General features: G+C 52.5%; 2 protein-coding genes across 6 annotated transcripts; both read left to right on the top strand.

The window, feature by feature from the left end:
- The first annotated feature begins 1,598 nt into the window (after positions 1-1,598).
- On the top strand, positions 1,599-16,709 carry SIGLEC10 (sialic acid binding Ig like lectin 10). Of its 5 annotated transcripts, none has more exons than XR_011467580.1 (12): positions 1,599-2,269; positions 2,362-2,736; positions 2,901-3,185; positions 3,825-3,872; positions 3,957-4,220; positions 5,565-5,612; positions 5,744-6,001; positions 6,087-6,371; positions 6,880-6,973; positions 7,099-7,258; positions 15,893-16,002; positions 16,690-16,709. XR_011467580.1 is itself a non-coding variant. In XM_070387078.1 (12 exons), exons 2-12 carry the CDS (start codon positions 2,233-2,235, stop codon positions 8,922-8,924), a joined length of 2,115 nt encoding a protein of 704 aa, XP_070243179.1. In that variant the 5' UTR covers positions 1,944-2,026; positions 2,189-2,232; the 3' UTR covers positions 8,925-9,575. The 5 variants fall into 5 exon arrangements, 4 of the variants coding, with proteins under 4 accessions (XP_070243180.1, XP_070243178.1, XP_070243181.1 ...); XM_070387078.1 differs by lacking the exons at positions 15,893-16,002; positions 16,690-16,709 and adding an exon at positions 8,664-9,575 and having other exon boundaries at positions 1,944-2,026; positions 2,189-2,269; XM_070387077.1 differs by lacking the exons at positions 15,893-16,002; positions 16,690-16,709 and adding an exon at positions 8,664-9,575 and having other exon boundaries at positions 1,618-2,269.
- Positions 15,888-17,920, top strand: C18H19orf84 (chromosome 18 C19orf84 homolog). The gene is made up of 2 exons (XM_005910682.2): positions 15,888-16,002; positions 16,690-17,920. Exons 1-2 carry the CDS (start codon positions 15,968-15,970, stop codon positions 17,387-17,389), a joined length of 735 nt encoding a protein of 244 aa, XP_005910744.2. The 5' UTR covers positions 15,888-15,967; the 3' UTR covers positions 17,390-17,920.
- Positions 17,921-18,084: the final 164 nt, after the last annotated feature.

The raw sequence follows: 18,084 nt of genomic DNA on the forward strand, positions 1-18,084 counted from the left end.
AGACTGGATCTAAGCTTTGAGGGTGGGGCACTTCAGTTCTCGGCTCCTTCAGGGCAAGCCCCCAGCAGGACCCAGGCTTCTTCTCTCCTTCTCACTCCTCCCTCTGGGAGGCCCTTCCCCCTCTGTCCCTGGACGCAAGGGCATCCCTAGAGAAAGCCCAGGATGGACAGTGGGGACTTGGAAGCAGATGAAGAGGAGGGTGGATGTTATGAGCTGAATTGCGCTCCCTCGGCCTCCAAGTCCATACGTTGACGCCTTCACCCCCAGTGTCTCAGAATATACAACTGGAGATAGAATCTTTAAATAACTAATTCAGTTGAAATGAAGTCACAGGGCAGAGTCCCAGTCCAATATGACTGCTGTCCTTATGAAGGACACACACAGAAGAAAGACCAGCTGAAGACTCGAAGAGAAGATGGCCGTCTCCAAGTCAAGGAAAGAGACCTTGGAAGAAATCAACCCTACTGACACCTTGGCCTTGAACTTGCAGCCTCCAGAACAGTGAGGAAATACATCTCTGTTGTTTAAGCCACTCATTCTGTGTGGTTTTATCATGGCCGATTAAGCGGATCCAAAGACAGGAATAGCTAACATGTCACTCTCTCCAGGAAGCCCCTCCTGACTCCGCCAGGAGGAAGTGAACACCCTCTCCCCAGGGCCAGGCTGGGACATCTGTCTCAGCGTGTGGGGTGGAGCCTTTATGAACACTTCAGCGCGCTTTTCCGTTTCTAAGGCTCTTCGTTTACCAAGCTGGGATCCCCTGAGGTCAGACACTATCTGATTTACCTATGTGTGTTCCCCCTCCCCCCTTCACAGCAGGGCACCTGCCACACACAAGGTCCCAGGGAGTGGAGGTCAAGAGGACAAACATGGCATCTCTATGTGACCAAAACAGAGAATCAATTTCAAGGTGAAGGGAACAACAGTCAAGATCTGGGGCAGTTACACTGACTCATTGCACAGCTCCCATGCCTCTTACACTGCCAAAGATGCCACCATTGGCATCACCGTGGCTGGGGTGGTGGTTTAGTCTCTAAGTCAAATCCAACTCTTGTAGTCCCATGGGCTATAGCCCGCCAGCCTCCTCTGTCCATGGAATTCTCCAGGCAAGAATACTGGGGTGGGTTGCCATTTCCTTTTCCAGGGGATCTTCCCAACACAGGGATTGAACCTGAGTCTTCTGCCTTGCAAGCAGATTCTTTACCACTGAGCCACCAGGGATCCTGAGTTTTTTTTCACAGCAGGTGTTACAAATGTATGTCATCCAACTGTGGGACAGAAGGGAAGATTGGGAAGCAGACAGAGATCTTAGGGGACAGGCTCCAGTGAGCCCATCAGGGAGGGTGAAGGGGTAGGGACAGAGACCAGCCTGGGATTGCCAGATATAGCCAAGAAAAATGCAAAGTGCTCAGTTAAAGGTGAATTTCAGATCTAAACAGTGAATAATTTTAGTAGAAGCGTATCTCATGCATGGGCTTCCCCGGTAGCTCAGCGGTAAAGAATCTGCCTGCAATGCAGGAGACATAAGAGACTCGGGGTTTGATCCCTGTGTTGGGAAGATCCTCTGGAGGAGGGCATGGCAACCCACTCCAGTGTTCTTGCCTGGGAAATCCCACGGACGGAGGAGCCTGGTGGGCCACAGTCCGTAGGGTCGCAAAGAGTCAGACACGACTGAAGCGACTGAGCACGCACGCATGAATATCTCATGCTTATACTTCTGAGACATACTTATACTAAAGAAAAATATTATTTATCTGAAAGCCAATTTTAACTGGGCATTCTACCTTTTATCTGGCAAGACCAGCCCTGCACCACCACCACCCTCTGCCCCAGAAATCACCACAGTCACCCTGAAAGGGCTTACTGGGGACTTTCACTTCTGCTTCCCTAACGACTCAGGGTCAAATGGGAGAGCCCCTAGCTTACACCCACCCAAAGCCAGGCCCCAAGGTTAGACACATGCTCTCCAGCCCCTCCCCCAGAGATGACTGGGAAAGGCGACCAGCTCAGGGAGCCCAGACACCAGGTGAGCTCCCCAGAGTGAGTTCAAGTGGGTGCCAGGCGGTGGTGGGGAGAGTCCAGAAAAGGAAAAAGAGTCGTGCGGGTCTGTGCACCAGAAGCGCATTTCATGCATCAGTCCCCCAGGGCTCAGCTTCCGCCTTCTGCCCTTACCCACTGCCCTACAAAGCGTCTGGGGAATGAGTGTGTCCCAGGAAGGTCCAAGTGCCTGAGATGTTCCTGCCGCTGTTCTTGGCCATGCTGTGGGGCGGTGAGTGGATGGGGGTGTCCAGGAGGAGCCCGGGGGCTAGGGTGTTGGGGTCCGGGCTGGGCTTGCAGCTTGAACCTCTGTCTCCCCCATAGGGTCGCAGGCTCTGGACTCATTCAAGCTGCAGGTGCAGGAGTTCGTGATGGTGCAAGAAGGCCTGTGCATGGTCGTGCCCTGCTCCATCTTCTACCCCTCCAGAGGATGGAGTCCCACCACCCCAGCTTACGGCTTCTGGTTCAGAGACCAGACTCCCAAGCCCAGTCTGCCAGTGGCCACCAACAAGCCAGATCAGGACGTGGACACAAGCACCCAGGGCCGATTCCAGCTCCTTGGCGATCCCAGTGAGAGCTGCTCCTTGCTCATCAGAGAGGCACACCTGGAGGACAGCGCAGTATACTTCTTCCGGTTCGAGAGAGGCGATTATGTGAAATATAATTTCATGGAATACAAGTTCTATTTGGAGGTGACAGGTATGGAACTGGCTGGAGCTGGAATGGGGCGCGGGGGTGGGGGGGACCCCCTCCCCCACCTTCTCATACTGGGGAGGGGCTGTAAAGAATGGACCATGCGTGACCCCCACTAGGGTACCCCCCAATCCGGGGCTGGCATCCCACCCTCTCTCGGTCCATCCCAGCCCTGACACAGAAGCCGGAGATCTACGTCCCCGAGATTCTGCAGCCGGGGCACCAGGTGACGCTCTTCTGTGCATTTAACTGGATCTTTGACGAATGTCCTGTCCCTACTCTCTCCTGGATCGGAAACACCGTCTCCCCCCACGAGGCCAGCTCGAGAACTTCCTACTTCTCAGAGCTCACCTTCACACCCAGACCCCAGGACCACAACACTGAGCTCACCTGCAGAGTGGACTTCTCCAGAGAGGGTGTAAGCACGGAGAACACCGTCCGGCTTAGCGTGGCGTGTGAGTCTGGGGGCGGGAAGGACTGTGGCTCCAGGCTCGAGGGATGGGGAGGTGGAGAGAGGCGGCTGGGCGATGACCGACAGCTCTTGGCGGCCCTCGGGGAGGAAGGCGAGGAGTCTCGCGATGCTGGGCTCAGCCCTGGGAGGGGAACGCGGCTGACATATGGTCCTCTATCCGCAAGCGCATCTTGGGCACTCATGCGTCGCCTGTCTTCCCGGGGGACTGTCACACTTTCTTTTCCCTGAGGAAGTGCTCTCTGGCGGTGGGGAATGTATCATTCCTCTCCAAAGCCGGGCTTCCCTGACAGCTCAGCTGGTAAAGAATCCACCTGCAATGCAGGAGACCCCGGTTGGATTCCTGGGTCCGGAGGATCCGCTGGAGAAGGGATAGATAGACTAACCACACCAATATTCTTCGGCTTCCCTTGTGGCTCAGCTGGGATAGAATCCGCCTGCGATGCGGGAGTCCTGGGTTTGATCCCTGGGTTGGGAAGATTCTCCAGAGAAGGGAAAGGCTACCCACTCCACTATTGTGGCCTGGAGAATTCCACGGACTGTATAGTCCATGGGATTGCAAAGAGTCGGACACGACTGAGCAACTTTCACTTTCCCCAAAGCCAACTCCCAATCCTGTTAACAGATGCCCCCAAAGACCTGGTTATCAGCATCTCCTACACCGATGAGCCAGGTACTTGGGGGTGTCAGGAGGGCAGGGGGAGTGGCGTTTCCCACTGCGGTCCTTCTCTTGCTGTCTCTCTTTCTCTCTCTGCAGCTCTGGAGCCCAGGGGAGACAGCCCACACCTGGAAGTCCAGAAAGGCCAGTCCCTGCGGCTGCTCTGTACCGCGGACAGTTTGCCGCTGGCCACACTGAGCTGGACCCTGCAGGACAGAGTCCTCTCTTGGTCCCACCCCTTGGGCTCCACAGCTCTGGAGCTGGCGCTGCCCAGGGTGAAGGTCGAGGATGCGGGTCGCTATACCTGCCGGGCTGAGAACAGGCTTGGCTTCTTGAGCCGCAGCCTGGACCTCTCAGTGCAGTGTGAGTGTGACTGGTAGGGGCCTGGGTTGGGGGGCTGGGGAGGAGGCAAGGGGGCTGGGGACAGAGTCCTAGAGCTCCACGGGGACCTGGAACCCCAGGCCAATGGAACCAAAGATTCTGCTTCTAGCTCTGATGGGAGGAGCGGGGTGGGGGGTGAGTGGAGGGGGCGGGATTTTCCCCACACCACCAAGCAATTCTCCCACATCAGTGGGCTGTCCTACAGCTCAACTCGGTTCTGATCCTGTCTACCTGGAGACAGCGTCTGTCAGATCCCCGAAGGTTAAGGGATGGGGCCCACCAGGCTGGCCCCACCCCCACCTCAGCTGCCAATGACAAGTCCAGGGTGTCACCTGTGCTTCCGACCCACCAGTAATACATTGCAGGGTCCCATGATCTCCTTGGGTTCCATGAATTTGCTTGAGCTGCCCAGAGAAATAGTTTGCTCACTAGATTACCGGTTTATTATAACAGACTCTAACTCACCAACAGCCAGATGAAAGCGATGCTTAGGGCAAGGTATGGGGAAGCGGCACCTACCTTCCATGCCCTCTTCCTGGGCACCATGTTCCCCAAATCTCCATCTGTTCACCTATTTGGGGAGGTGGTTATGGAGGCTTCGTTACATATGCATGTGTGTGTGCTCAGTCGCATCTGACTCTTTGCGACCCCATGGACAGTAACTGGCCAGGCTCCTCTGTCCCTGGGATTTCTCAGGCAAGAATACTAGGGTGAGTTGCCACTTTCTCCTCCAGGGGATCTTCCCGACCCAGGGATCGAACTTGGGTCTCCTGCATTAGCAGACAGATTCTTTACCACTGAGTCACCTGGGAAGCCCCTGTTACATAGTCACGTTTGATTAAATCAGCCATTCGTGATTAAACTCAATCTCCAGTCCCCTTTCTTTCCCCTCCTCAGAGGTCAGGGGGTGGGACTGGAAGTTTCAACCCTCAAATCAAGTGGTCGGTTCCCCAGGCAACAAGCCCTCAGCCTCGGGCACTTCCAAAAGTCACTTCAATAATGGTATACTCAGGGATGGTGGAAAGGGGTTTGTTATAAATAACAAGGCACCTTTATCATGCTTACCATTCAGGAAATCCAGGAGTTTTAGAAGCTCTGTGTGTGGAGTAGGGACGAAGACCAGAGACCTATTTCTGTTACGTAGCACTGTATCTTAGGGACCTGCCCTTCTTACCAGTCAGTTCCCTTGGGTTCCTCTTCGGAGAATCACTCAGAGGGTGATTCAACCCTCCTCCCGCTCCGAGCCCTTCATCCCTGGGGACGTTCACTTGGCCCAGAAGGAAACCCCTGCCTTGTTTACAGCCAAGTGCCCCGTCTCTGTTTCAGATGCCCCGGAGAACCTGAAAGTGATGGTCTCGCAAGCAAACCGCACAGGTAGGGAAGGGCATCAGAGGAGCCAGGCTTCTGGGTCCCACACTGCGGCACGGACGTCTGGCAGATCAGCAGGCAGGAGGGTTCCCGTGCCCTCCTCCTCTCTTCATCCATCCTGCCTCTTCTCCCCCTAGCCCTGGAAAACCTGGAGAGTGGCGCATCTCTTCGGGTCCTGGAGGGCCAAAGCCTGCGTCTCCTCTGTGTCGCTCACAGCAACCCCCCTGCCCAGCTGAGCTGGGCCCGACTGGGACGGACTGTGAGCCCCTCCCAGCCCTCAGATCCCGGGGTCCTGGAGCTGCCTCAGATACAAACAGAGCAGGAAGGGGAGTTCACCTGCCGGGCTCAGAACCCGCTGGGCTCCCAAAATATCTCCCTGAGCCTCTTCGTGGTCTGTGAGTGTGGGGTCTCCTGGGGACAGGAGGCCGGGGTTCCAGGGAGGGGAGAGGCGCCCCTGATCCCTCCCATCTCTCCCCACAGCGCCCCCGCAGCTGCTGGGCCCCTCCTGCTCCCAGGAGGACGAGGGTCTGCGCTGCAGCTGCTCCTCCAGAGCCCGGCCGGCCCCCTCCCTGCGCTGGCGGCTCGGGGAGAGGCTGCTGGAGGGGGAGCTCAGCAACGCCTCCTTTGAGGTCGCCTCCAGCTCCGCCGGGCCCTGGGCCAACAGTTCGCTGAGCCTCCGCGAGGGGCTCAGCTCCAGCCTCAGACTTAGCTGCGAGGCCCTGAACGGCCACGGGGCCCAGAGCGGGTCTGTCCTGCTGCTGCCAGGTCAGGGGTCAACTGGACACCCCGTGGAGGCGGGGGCTGAGAGGGACCGGGACTGGGTCTTGTGGTTGGATCAGGAGCTGGGGGAGGGCGGGGACACGCCGGCGCGTTAGCCCCTCAGTCCCGTCCAGCTCTGCAACCCCATGGAATGTATAGCCCACCAGGCTCGTCTGTCCATGGGATTCTCCAGGCACGAATACTGGAGTGGGTTGCCATTTCTCCAGGGGATCTTCCCTACCCAGAGATCGAACCCAGGTCTCCAGCATTGCAGGCGGATTCTTTACCGTCTGAGCCACCAGGGAAGCCCCTTGGGATGCAGAGGGGAAATTTAAATCGGAAAGCCTGATATCTGGGCTTGGGGTGTAGTGGAATTTCCAAGAAGTCGATGGGAAGGGTCTGCAGGGGAAAACCTCTGGCATGGGAGCCGGAAGACTGAGCGCCTAGTGGCGGGCGGACGTGAGGACCCACGTGAATGGGACGGGCTCAGAGACGGCTGACCTTTTCCGTGCAGACGAGAAGGGACTCGCCTCCGGGGCTTTCGCCAGCGGAATCTCTCTAGGGATTGGCGTCACCACCCTCCTCTTCCTCTGCTTCATCTTGATCTTGTGAGTTAGGAGCGGGGGTGTGTGGGGGTGGGGCAGCGAGGGATGGGGCGTGGAATCTGGGGGCACCCCGGGAAAGGGGGCGGGACCCGGGCGCACACCAAGGCGGCGGTGGGGTGTTTCCTCAGAGTGAGGACTCTGAGGAAGAAGTGGACCCAGGCAAAGGTCCCGGCGCCGGCCCCGGCCCCGGCCCCGGCCCCGGCCCCCGGAGAGGCTCCGCGGTCCAGGTTCTCACGCAGGAGCACGATCCTGGATTACATCAACGTGATCCCTAAGGCCGGCCCCCTGGTGAGTGCTCCCAACCCGCTGCCTCTTGGTCCCCTTCTCTGACTCCTGTATGCGCTCCTCTTCAGCCCCGTCCCCGATTTTCCTCACAGTGGAAAAGGCCCGGGTATTGGATTCAAACCCTGATTCTGACACATAGCTTCTAGGAGACCTTGACCATATCCCTCCTTCCTGCTGAGCCTCTGTTGCTTCCTCCTTGAGAGCCGGTTTGAGGATTACAGCACCTGTTATTGCTTAATAGATGGCAGCTATTTCACCATCACCGCTACCAACGACATGACTATGTATAATTAATGATGCCACAATGATTAATATCACTGAGGGTCCGTATGTCCTAGTAATGATTAAGGGCAGGGCTTTGAAGTCAGGCTGCCGGGGTTCCTTCCTGCTTTCCACGCTGTGTATTCTGGGATGAGTCACTTAACTTCTCTGTACCTCAATTTAACTGTTAAAAAGGGGATAATAGTAGTACAGACCATGTAGGCTCATTCTGGGTATTTGATAGGCTCATTTTCTACCCATAAAACATTGAGTACCAAGCACCTAATAAGTGTTGGGTTAAATGCTGGATATTTTCAGGAGTGAACATGTAGATGCTGATGACTCCAAAATTTACATTTCCCAGACTCATTCCTCAACTCTAGACTCACAGCCAACTCTCTAAGCTGCATCTCTATTAGGATGTCTAACAGTCATCTCAAACTTTGCCTGTCCAAAATCAAACTTGTGACTAAGTACCACTTAAATCCCTTCTCCACCCTCTGCATCTCAGCAAAGAGCCCACATTGGCCCAACTGCTCAAGCCTCCAGCCTTAAAGTCACTTCTTACTCTTCTCTTTTTTATCCTCCCACAATCAATCCATCAGCACATCTCTTCCCAAATCCATCCAAACCACTTCTCCCCACTTCGGTTGGATAGAGCTTAGAGACCAAGAAAAAAAAAAAAAAAAGCCAATTTCAAATGATCACCTACACGGGATCCCCTGTGTAAAACACTCTCCAATGTTACGATTGTAGAGATAGAGGAGGACAGGTTAGTAGTTGTGAGGGCTCCGGGATGGGAGGAGATGAGAAGGGAGGTTATGGATATGGGAGGGAGATGTATGTGTTGATGGAGCCCTTCTGTGTTTTGTGGTGGTCCTCACACCAATCTACCTGCATTAGTCAGTTCACTAGGGCGGCCATAGCAAAGAGCCACAGGATGGAGGCTTAAACAACAGACTTCTGTCTATAGTTTGTTCCTGTCCCGAGACAAGAGGCGAGCTCAGGGAGGGCAGAGTCTTTGTTTCACTGCCTGATGTAACTCCAGTTCCTTACTTAGTACCTGGCACTGACTGGGCAGGTGCTCAAGTATTTGTTGAATGAAGGAAGGCAGGATGGTCAGTTTCTTCCCCCCTCTTATGCTCAGAAACAGAAAGCCAAACCAAGCAGTCCTTCCCAGCCTCCTCCTGCAGATGGTCACTCCCTGGAAGCCAGAAAGAATCAGAAGGAGCTCCATCCCGTCTCCCACAACTGTCCAGGACCCAAGTCATCCCTACCAGCCTCAGAAGCAGAGAACAACCAAGAGGAGCTCCATTACGCTGTCCTCAACTTCCCAGGCCTTAGACCATGGGAGACCCAAAGACCCGAGGGCACGCACCCAGAGTACGCTGAAATCCAGTTCCACTGAGGGTCTGCTGGGCCACAGGACTCAGATGCAAGCCAGGGAGAGAGGCAGAGCAATTGGGATGAGAACAGAGTGTGGTCTGTCTCTCTCTCTTTTTAATGCTCCGAGGATGGGTCATCCCATCCCAGACCCTGGAGCAGCTTGATGAATGTCTCCAGAGTTGTTCAGTTGCTCAGTCGTGTCCGACTCTTTGCGACCCCATGAACTGTAGCCCTCCAGGCTTCCTTGTCCTTCACCATCTCCTGGAGTTTTCTCGGACTCATGTCCATTGAGTCGGTGATGCCATCCAATCATCTCATCCTCTGTTGCCCCCTTCTCCTCCTGCCCTCATTTCTCCAAATACACTCTTCTGAGCAAGGAAAAGCTTTTTCTCGGAGAACCCCAGGCCCCGGCCCAGCTGATTACTCACAGTCTCAGTTTCTCAACGGTTGGGGGAGCCTTTAGAGAGGATGAAGCATGCCTGTTTGTGAGGTCGCCCAGACAACCTCACGGGTCAAGCTGTCGGCTTTGATGGCACCTGTGAGCTGAGAGTGTTTTTTACATTTTAAATGGTTCGGGGGAAAAAAAAAATCAAAAGAAGGATGTTTTATGATGCATGGAAATGACTTGAGATTCAAATTTCAGTGTCCCTAATTAAAGCTTTATTGAAGCGCAGTCATGCCCATTTTTTTTTCTGTATTGCCTATGACTTATTTCAGGAAGAATGGAGTTGTTGCCTTGCTAAGCCTAAGAAAGCTAGCCTTCAGTTAGGAAAAGTTTGTTGTTGTTTAGTAGCTTTCCTGGTTCTTCTGCTTCTTCTTTTGGAATGGTAGGCACCTTTAAACAAAAATTTAAAAAATTACAGTATAGTTGGTTTACAATGTTGTGTTAGTTTCAGGTGTAGATCACAGTGATTCAGTCATATATATATATATATATATATATGGAAAAGAATATGAAAAGGATACATATATGTATGAGTCACTTTGTTGTACAGCAGAAATTAAACACAACATTATAAATGAACTATATTTGAATAAAATTTAAAAAAGACTTTCTAAAGACAATAAGAGGACTTGGAGTAACTAAACTTTTACATGAAATCTATAAGGTCAAGTTCATATAGACCTTCAAGTAAGCATGATTATAACCTATATAAAATAAACTCCTCCAACATAGAGTATGATTCTGGTGTTAAGTTTTTAGTGAATTTTCAATAAATAACTGATGAAAACTTTTTAAAAAAAGGTTATTATGACAAAGAGGCAGCACAAGAGAATTTGGAGGAATGATAAAAACACCCTGGATCTTGTTAGCAGTGACAGTTACACAGCTCTATACATCTGTCAAAACTCGGAACTGCACACCAAAAAGAGTGAATTTGACTGTACTTGAAAGAAGGTAAATAATACAAATGCAAAATATTTTGAGCACTTTTTAAAAGATTGTGAGAATTTAAATGATTTAATGCAAGTATCTCAGTGATCTCCCTTTCTGGGGCCCTTCACCTCCAGACTCCCACTGCCATTTTAGCGGACTTTTCTAGCAAACCCTGACTACCAAGCACTCTAAAAAGCAATCATGGAGATTTATCTGGTGGTCCAGTGGCTAAGCCTCCACCCTCCCAATGCAAGGGGCCTAGGTTCCATCCCTGGTCAGAGAACTAGAACCCATATGCTGCACCAAAGATCCCAAACACCACAACTAAGACCCAGCACAGCCAAATAATTTTTTAAAAGAACAATATTTAAAAATCTTAGGGGGCAAAAAAGCAATCATGAAAGCCACGTAAACCCAGGGGCACTCATTCCAGCACAGACTTCAGCCCACAAATCTGACCTTTTAAACTCAGTCTCCAGTAACCTCTTGCCAAAGCATCCCGACCATTTCTGAGAATAGTGGAAAACCCCAAGACCGGAAGGGCTCTTAAGTTGGAGGTGTTGAACGAGTGGGTAAGGCTCAAGGGAGAGAAGAAGGCACCCAAGGGTCTCCTGCAGGGAAGGGGACTGAAGGAATTTAAGGGAATCCTTGAGTCCTGTGGGCCAGAAGTCTCTGAAGATCGAATCTTGGGACTTTGACAGTCGGAGGCCTCTAGGGGGCAGTAGAAGGAAGAGATTCGTGCTTAGTTGCCCAGTCCTGTCCGACTCTTTGCGACCCCAAGCACTAGCCCGCCATGCTCCACTATCCAAGGGATTTTTCAGGCAAGAATACTGGAGTGGGTTGCCAGTTCCTCCTCCAGGGGATCTTCTGGAGCCAGGGATTGAATCCATGGCTCCTGTGTTGGCAAGTGTGCTAACCCACTTGAGCCATCAGGAAAGTCCAATGAGCTTCTCTAGAAGACCAAGACTCCCCTCAGCCTGAAGACCCCTCTCTCTTTCTAGCTTCGCTCAGCATCTCCTGGTCTAGGCTGCCACCGCGCCGAGAAGCAGACAAGAGACACCGCTAAAGACTAGGGCAAAACTTTCAGTTACAGCCCTGGCGCTGAAAGGAAACAGCCAGTCAGAGGGCGAGAGAGAGACTTGTGCTCAGAAACGTAGCCAATCAAAGAATGAGGGTGCTACCCTCCTGGGGTGCTAGCCTCGCACTGCTTCCGAGCCCCACCTGGATCTGACAGCTGGAGGGAGCGGGCCCGGAAGCAATGCGAGTTCACCCGCCAATCAGAGCTGAGGATGGTGCCTCGCGCTGTCCCATGCAACAAGGAGTGGACGGAGCTCAAGCTGATGACTGCCCTTTCCCCCAACAAATCGGAAACGTCCTTCCCACCCGATGCAGGAGTTGATTGGTCACTTTTCAGAACTTGCCTGTCAATTTTGGAAGCTGGGCGAAGCGCATTTCCTTAGAAACTCAAAAGCCCGCCTCCGCCCTCCTAGCTCCGGGGGAGGGCCTTAAAGGGCCAGATACTTGGTAAGATTGCCGGGAGAACTATCAATAACCTCAGATATGCAGATGACACCACCCTTATGGCAGAAACTGAAGAAGAACTAAAGAGCCTCTTGATGAAAGTGAAAGAGGAGAGTGAAAAAGTTGGCTTAAAGCTCAACATTCAGAAAACTAAGATCATGGCATCTGGTCCCATCACTTCATGGCAAATAGATCGAGAAACAGTGGAAACAGTGGTAGACTTTATTTTCTTGGGCTCCAAAATCACTGCAGATGGTGATTGCAGCCATGAAATTAGAAGACGCTTACTCCTTGGGAGAGACGTTATGACCAAACTGCTGCTGCTGCGGCTAAGTCACTTCAGTCGTGTCCGACTCTCTGCGACCCCATAGACGGCAGCCCACCAGGCTCCCCCGTCCCTGGGATTCTCCAGGCAAGAACACTGGAGTGGGTTGCCATTTCCTTCTTCAATGCATGAAAGGGAAAAGTGAAAGTGAAGTCGCTCAGTCGTGTCCAAGTCTTCTGGACCCCATGGACTGCAGCCTACCAGGCTCCTCCGTCCATGGGATTTTCCAGGCAAGAGTACAAAGCAGAGACATTACTTTGCCAACAAAGGTCCGTCTAGTCAAGGCAATGGTTTTTCCAGTAGTCATGTATGGATGTGACAGTTGGACTATAAAGAAAGCTCAGAGCCGAAGAATTGACGCTTTTGAACTATGGTGTTGGAGAACTCTTGAGAGTCCCTTGGACTGCAAGGAGATCCAACCAGTCAATCCTAAAGGAAATTAGTCCTGAATATTCATTGGAAGGATTGATATTGAAGCTGAAACTCCAATACTTTGGCCACCTGATGTGAAGAGCTGACTCATTTGAAAAGACCCTGATGCTGGAAAAGATTGAAGGCGGGAGGAGAAGTGGACGACAGAGGATGAGATGGTTGGATGGCATCACTGACTCAGTGGACATGAGTTTGAGTAAACTCCAGGAGTTGGTGGTGGACAAGGAGGCCTGGCGTGCTGTGGTTCATGGGGTCACGAAGAGTTGGAAACAACTGAGCGAATGAACTAACTTGATAAGTGACAAGGTCGGACCCTGATCGCAGAAATAGGAGGACCCATTACGGAACAAAACTAGAAGCAGTGCCGTTATGCTGGGATTGAGTTTTATGTTGCAAAAAAAACAGACTTAGCCTGTTCTAGGGCAAGAGCTAGTAAGAAGCAGAATGAGAATTCAAACCATCATTTCGGAGCCCTGTTCAACAAAAGCTTCTTCTTTGGGATAGACTGTAACCGGATTAATGAGACCTGAATGCTAATCATAGCTGCCAGAAAAGAAACCCAGGTTTCTTGATAAAATCTTTTTTATTCCAGCCACTTGGCCTTTGCTCGCACCATTTTTTCTACATCCATTCACCCCAGACCTAGCCCAAAGGCCCCTCCTGTAAAAACAAGCAAACAAAAAACCCTCCCCTACCTTCTTCTCCAGCCTCTACCGAGCGAGCAACTGTTTTCCTGGCCCCCGACTTGACCCTCCACCTCCTGGCCTCCAGGCTACATTTAACCCACTTCCGGCTCTCACTGTCCTGTCCCTGCCAGTGTCCCAGCTTCCATCACCCCAGAATGCTACCATGGATTTCATCCCCCCAAACCTTGAAAGCCCTTGAAGAGCAGCTATTGGTTCTGCATCTACTCTGAGTCCCCAGCATGGCGTAGAGTTAGCTCAAGAGAACTCGGAAAGTGAGTTACTCTCCGATTTCTCATCCTTATAGTGGGATGTTGTGAGCTTTTATAAGAAAATTCATATTGAAAGCCACTCAGGTTGAAAACTTTGCATCATCCTTGATTCCCCATTCCTCACCTCCAGCAGCCCTACAGCAAATCCTGATGGTTCTCCTTCCAAAATACATTGTAAATACACTCACATCTTCCCCTTCCCATTAACCGCACCCTCCTTGGGGTCATCACCACCCTTGCCTAGAGGATAACAGCATTCTCCCTAGGCTTCCTGCTTCCAGTCTTATGCCCCACCACAATCTACTTCCCAAATTGCAGGCACAGAGCTCTTCTTAAAACATAAATTATGTCACACCTCTGCCTGCACAAGTTCAAAGTCATCTCAATGTTCCAGAATTAAATTTTAAAAATTCCATAGTCTTCAATGCAGCCTATAAGGTATTATACAATTTAGCTTCTACTTGTGTCTCCATTAAAAGCAGACTCTGGAGGTAGGGTTCAAATCCCAGTTGTGCTATTTACCTGCTCTGTGACCTTGAGTAACTTACTTAGCCTCTCTGAGGCCCAGTTTGAACCTCTGTGAAATGAAGACTAATAAGTTGGAATTATTAATTAAAAGAGACCTGTGTTATTACTTCCCTGGTAGCAGCAGCTCGGACAGTAAAGCGTCTACCTACAATGCGGGAGACCCAGGCTCAATCCCAGGATTGGGAAGATCCTCTGGAGAAGGAAATGGCAACCTACTCCAGTACTCTCGCCTGGAAAATCCCATGGACAGAGGAGCGTGGTAGGCTACCGTCCATGGGGTCGCAGAGTTGGACATGACTGAGCGACTTCACTTTCACTTTCTGTTTTATTAAAAGGAAAAAACTGACTAGTAGTCCTCCAAGCTGTCAAAGTTGTGAAAAACAAGGAAAGACAGAAATGGCTGCACATCAGAGGCGACTGAGATGTGATGATTCAGTGAGACCCTGCACTGGATTCTGAACAGTAAAAAAAAGAGATGTTCGTGTAAAAACTGGGGAAATCCAAATCAAGTCTGGAGTTTTAGTTAAGAGTCATGTAAGGGAATTTCCCTTGTGGTCCAGTGGCTAGGACTCTGAACTCCCAATGCAGGGGACCCTGGTTCGATCCCTGGTCAGGGAACTAGATCCCTAAGACCCAGCGCAGTCAAATAAATAACTAAAATAAATACTTTTTTAAGAGCTATGCTGATTTCTTAGCTGTAACAAATGTTCCACGACCACGTAAGGAAATAACAAGAGTGGAAGCAGGGTGAGTTACAAAGTTATCTTTGTAACTTTTCTGTAAATGTGAAGGTATTCCCAAATTTTAAAAAATATTTTTTGAAAAATAGACCTGTTCATCTCCTAGCTTATTGCTTCCCAGTCCCTCAATCACTGTTTGTTTCACCCTGAAGGACCTCTGCACCTGCTGGTCTCTCTACCATCCCACAAGTAGTCTTCTCTAACCATCTTATCTAAAATAATCCCCTGTGCCTTCGTATCCCTCGTCCTGTCTTTACACTTCCAAAGCCCTCTTTCATGTACGAAATGTACCATCTGTGCCTTGTGTGTTGCTCGCCCAGCATGTAAGTTTCATAAGCGTGCATCTATTTTGTCGGGCGCCCAACCTGGCGCCTAGAGTATTGCAGGCACTGAATAATATTTCTTAGATAAAGAGATACAAGAATCCCATTGCTTCTCAATAAAATACTACCATGGTCACCAGCAATAACAATAAGAAAGGCTCATTGGTTGAGATGAATTTTAGTCCGGATCGCGTGTTGACTACTTTACACATGCGATATAGCCTTAAAACCTCACGAGATCCTAGAAGGTAGTATTAACTCCGTTTCTCAAAAAACAGCGACTAGAAGGGTTTATGATCACACAGTAAGTCACAGACAGAGCTTAGAATGAAATCCAGCCTCGAAGATTCGCAGTCCAGCTACTAACCCCTCTGCCCCTGGGAACATCCAATGTTCAGATTCCCTTAAATGCCCCTTTAGTCCTAGAGAACACCACTGGCCCCACCCCAACTCCCTCCAGGACGCGGTCCAGGAATACAGATGAAGAGGAGGCTAGAGTCTTCTAGACCTGAGGAAGGAAGGCGCTGGGGGCCTGCACTTGGGAGGTGGGAACTGAGACCTGAGAGACGTGCGGTTGGAAGCATCTAGAACCGGCAGAATCCAAACCTCGCACGCTTCCGCGCTGCTCAGCACTACCCGCGCGACCGGCCCCCGCACGCCCGCAAGTCACGCCCGCACGCCTCGCCCCCGCACGCCCCGCAAGCCGCGACCCCGCACGCCCGCACGCCTCGCCCGCACGCCCGCAAGCCACGCCCCTTCCCAACAAAGTCCCGTCCGCCTTTTCCCAGACCCTTCCCCTTTCTCTGAGCGCTGGAGAAATCGAGGTGAAGGTGCTAGAAAAGGCTTGAAACACCCTCGTAAAGATGGAACAGCGAAAGGAAGAGACTGGGCCTGAGGGGTGAGAGACACGAGACTCCCCGCGGGAAGGACAGTGACCCAGAATGAGGAGGGACAGAGAAAATCGGAGAGAGAGTTGAGCAGACCCAGAGAGGGTACCGGGAGCGGGGCGGGGGCGGGGGAAGCCTATGGTATCATCTCACACAAACAGAATCTTTGAGGATCTTAGCGACAGAGCTGAGCGAGATACTGAGAAATAGGGAGAGAGCTAGAAGCAGATATTAATGGAAGAAAGAGAAGTTTCTAGCGGGAACCAGGAGAATTGAAGATACTAATAATTGTCTGGAGAAATAATAATAATAATTGACCCCAGATATTGAACACTTCCCAGACCCAGCCCTTTCAGAGGCACCTTTGATACCACCAGAAGTTCTCTCTTGGTATGAAAACTTAAGTTTCGGAAGCGGGAAATGTTTCGCCCAGACACATGGGTGAGGAGGGCAGCCTGGAATGGGAACCATGCTCGGTGGGACGCTGAAGCTCCAGCTGAGCGATCCGCCTGTCTGTAAAGAGAGAGAGGAAGGAACAGAGAAAGAGAGAAAGTAAGGGGCCAGAAGTCAGAGGCAAACCGTCCTGAGGGTGAGAAATGAAAGCCTGGGAGAAGTCAGGAAGCAGCGAGGCTGCGGAAAGGAAAGGCATGTGTAGACCGGGGACATCCCCCGCCTGACCTGTCCTCTTGTCGTTCTAGGAACAATCTGCCATCCCCCGGGACTGGGTCGTGGCCGCCTCCATCTTTCCCAGCTCTGCCCACTTCTTTCCTGGGTACCCCAGATCCAGCCCACCTGGGGCTCCCCGAGAGCCTGGCCTCTGTGACCGTCCCCGTCCGCCTGGATGCCCTCTCCTACCTCCTGCATAGCGCCCTGATGGGGGCCTACTCGCTTCAGCAGTCCTTGCCCTCCTGCCCCTGTGTCCCCCAGGCATGCTGCACCCAGCTGGGCACTGCCAAGAGGCCACCCAAGGGACGCGGGGGCTGGGACCTCCCGCGCAGGCCAGGCCGGGGCCACCAGAGATGGGGACTTGGGAGGGCTCAACAGGCAGAGAGGAGCTGGGCCAGGGGCCGTGGGGCTGGCCCCAAGACCCCGCCGGTGACGCCACCATCACCAGCACCTCCTGCTGAGGATGGGAAGAAGGACACCCAGGGTCCGGAGCCACCCGTGGAGCCGCCACCTGCTGAGGACTGGGAGGCCGAGTACCAGGACCCTGAGGATCCCGCAATCGCAGATTCTGGAGAGAGCCTTGGAGGTCACCAGGAGAGTTTTCTTGGAGCCCGGGGTGACCCCAGCCCTGCTAGAGAATACCCAGGGAACATCGCACTCCCATCCCTCTTCCCTGAAAACCACAGCCTCAGGAGGGGCTCCTGCGAGTCAGCTGGTGACACCGGGACCTGACTTCGGATCCCAAGCCAGGGAAACAACCCTGAACCTCATGCCCAAACCCAAGCCCTTTCCCATCTCTGACAGTATCCCTAACTACAGTGCCAACCTGCGCTTCTCTCCCAACCCCCCCGGGGCTCCCCCGGACATCTCCAGCCCCCTTCCTAACCCCAGAGCCATTCTCGCCAGCCCCACCCCATGGCCCCAGCCATTCATCCCCCTTCCTGCTCCCATCTCTGCCCTGACCCACCCTCGTAGTCTCATTCCCAGCTCCCTCATCCCCTTCTTCCTAAAGGCCAGCCCGACCCCGTCATCCTTCATTTCAGTGAAGCTCCAGCCCCCAACGCAGCCGTGTCCTCAACCCCAGCCAGCGCCGCCTCATCCTCAACCCCCTTCCTGTCCCAGCCCCCCAGGTGACATGCTCTGTGACCCCACTTGCAGAAAACCCTGTTGTCCCAACATATCCAGGCACCTGCGGCTCCCACCCCATTTTCTGCCCTTGGGAGAGGGGGACTGGCTTGCACAATAAATGGCTGAGTGTCCCTATGTCTTGTGTCTGTGTGTGCTTACGCAGCTCGGGCTAACCCAGTGGGTGCTGGGAGCCAGGCCTGTGAAAGGCTGCCAGGGTGGCTGGGAGGGTCACGGAGAGAGGCCAGTGGGGCCAGGGGCTGCGGAGAGGCAGGGCCTGGATTCCTGCCTCAGCGAATTCC

This window comes from Bos mutus, chromosome 18, assembly GCF_027580195.1.
Source record: "Bos mutus isolate GX-2022 chromosome 18, NWIPB_WYAK_1.1, whole genome shotgun sequence".
NCBI lineage: Eukaryota > Metazoa > Chordata > Mammalia > Artiodactyla > Bovidae > Bos > Bos mutus.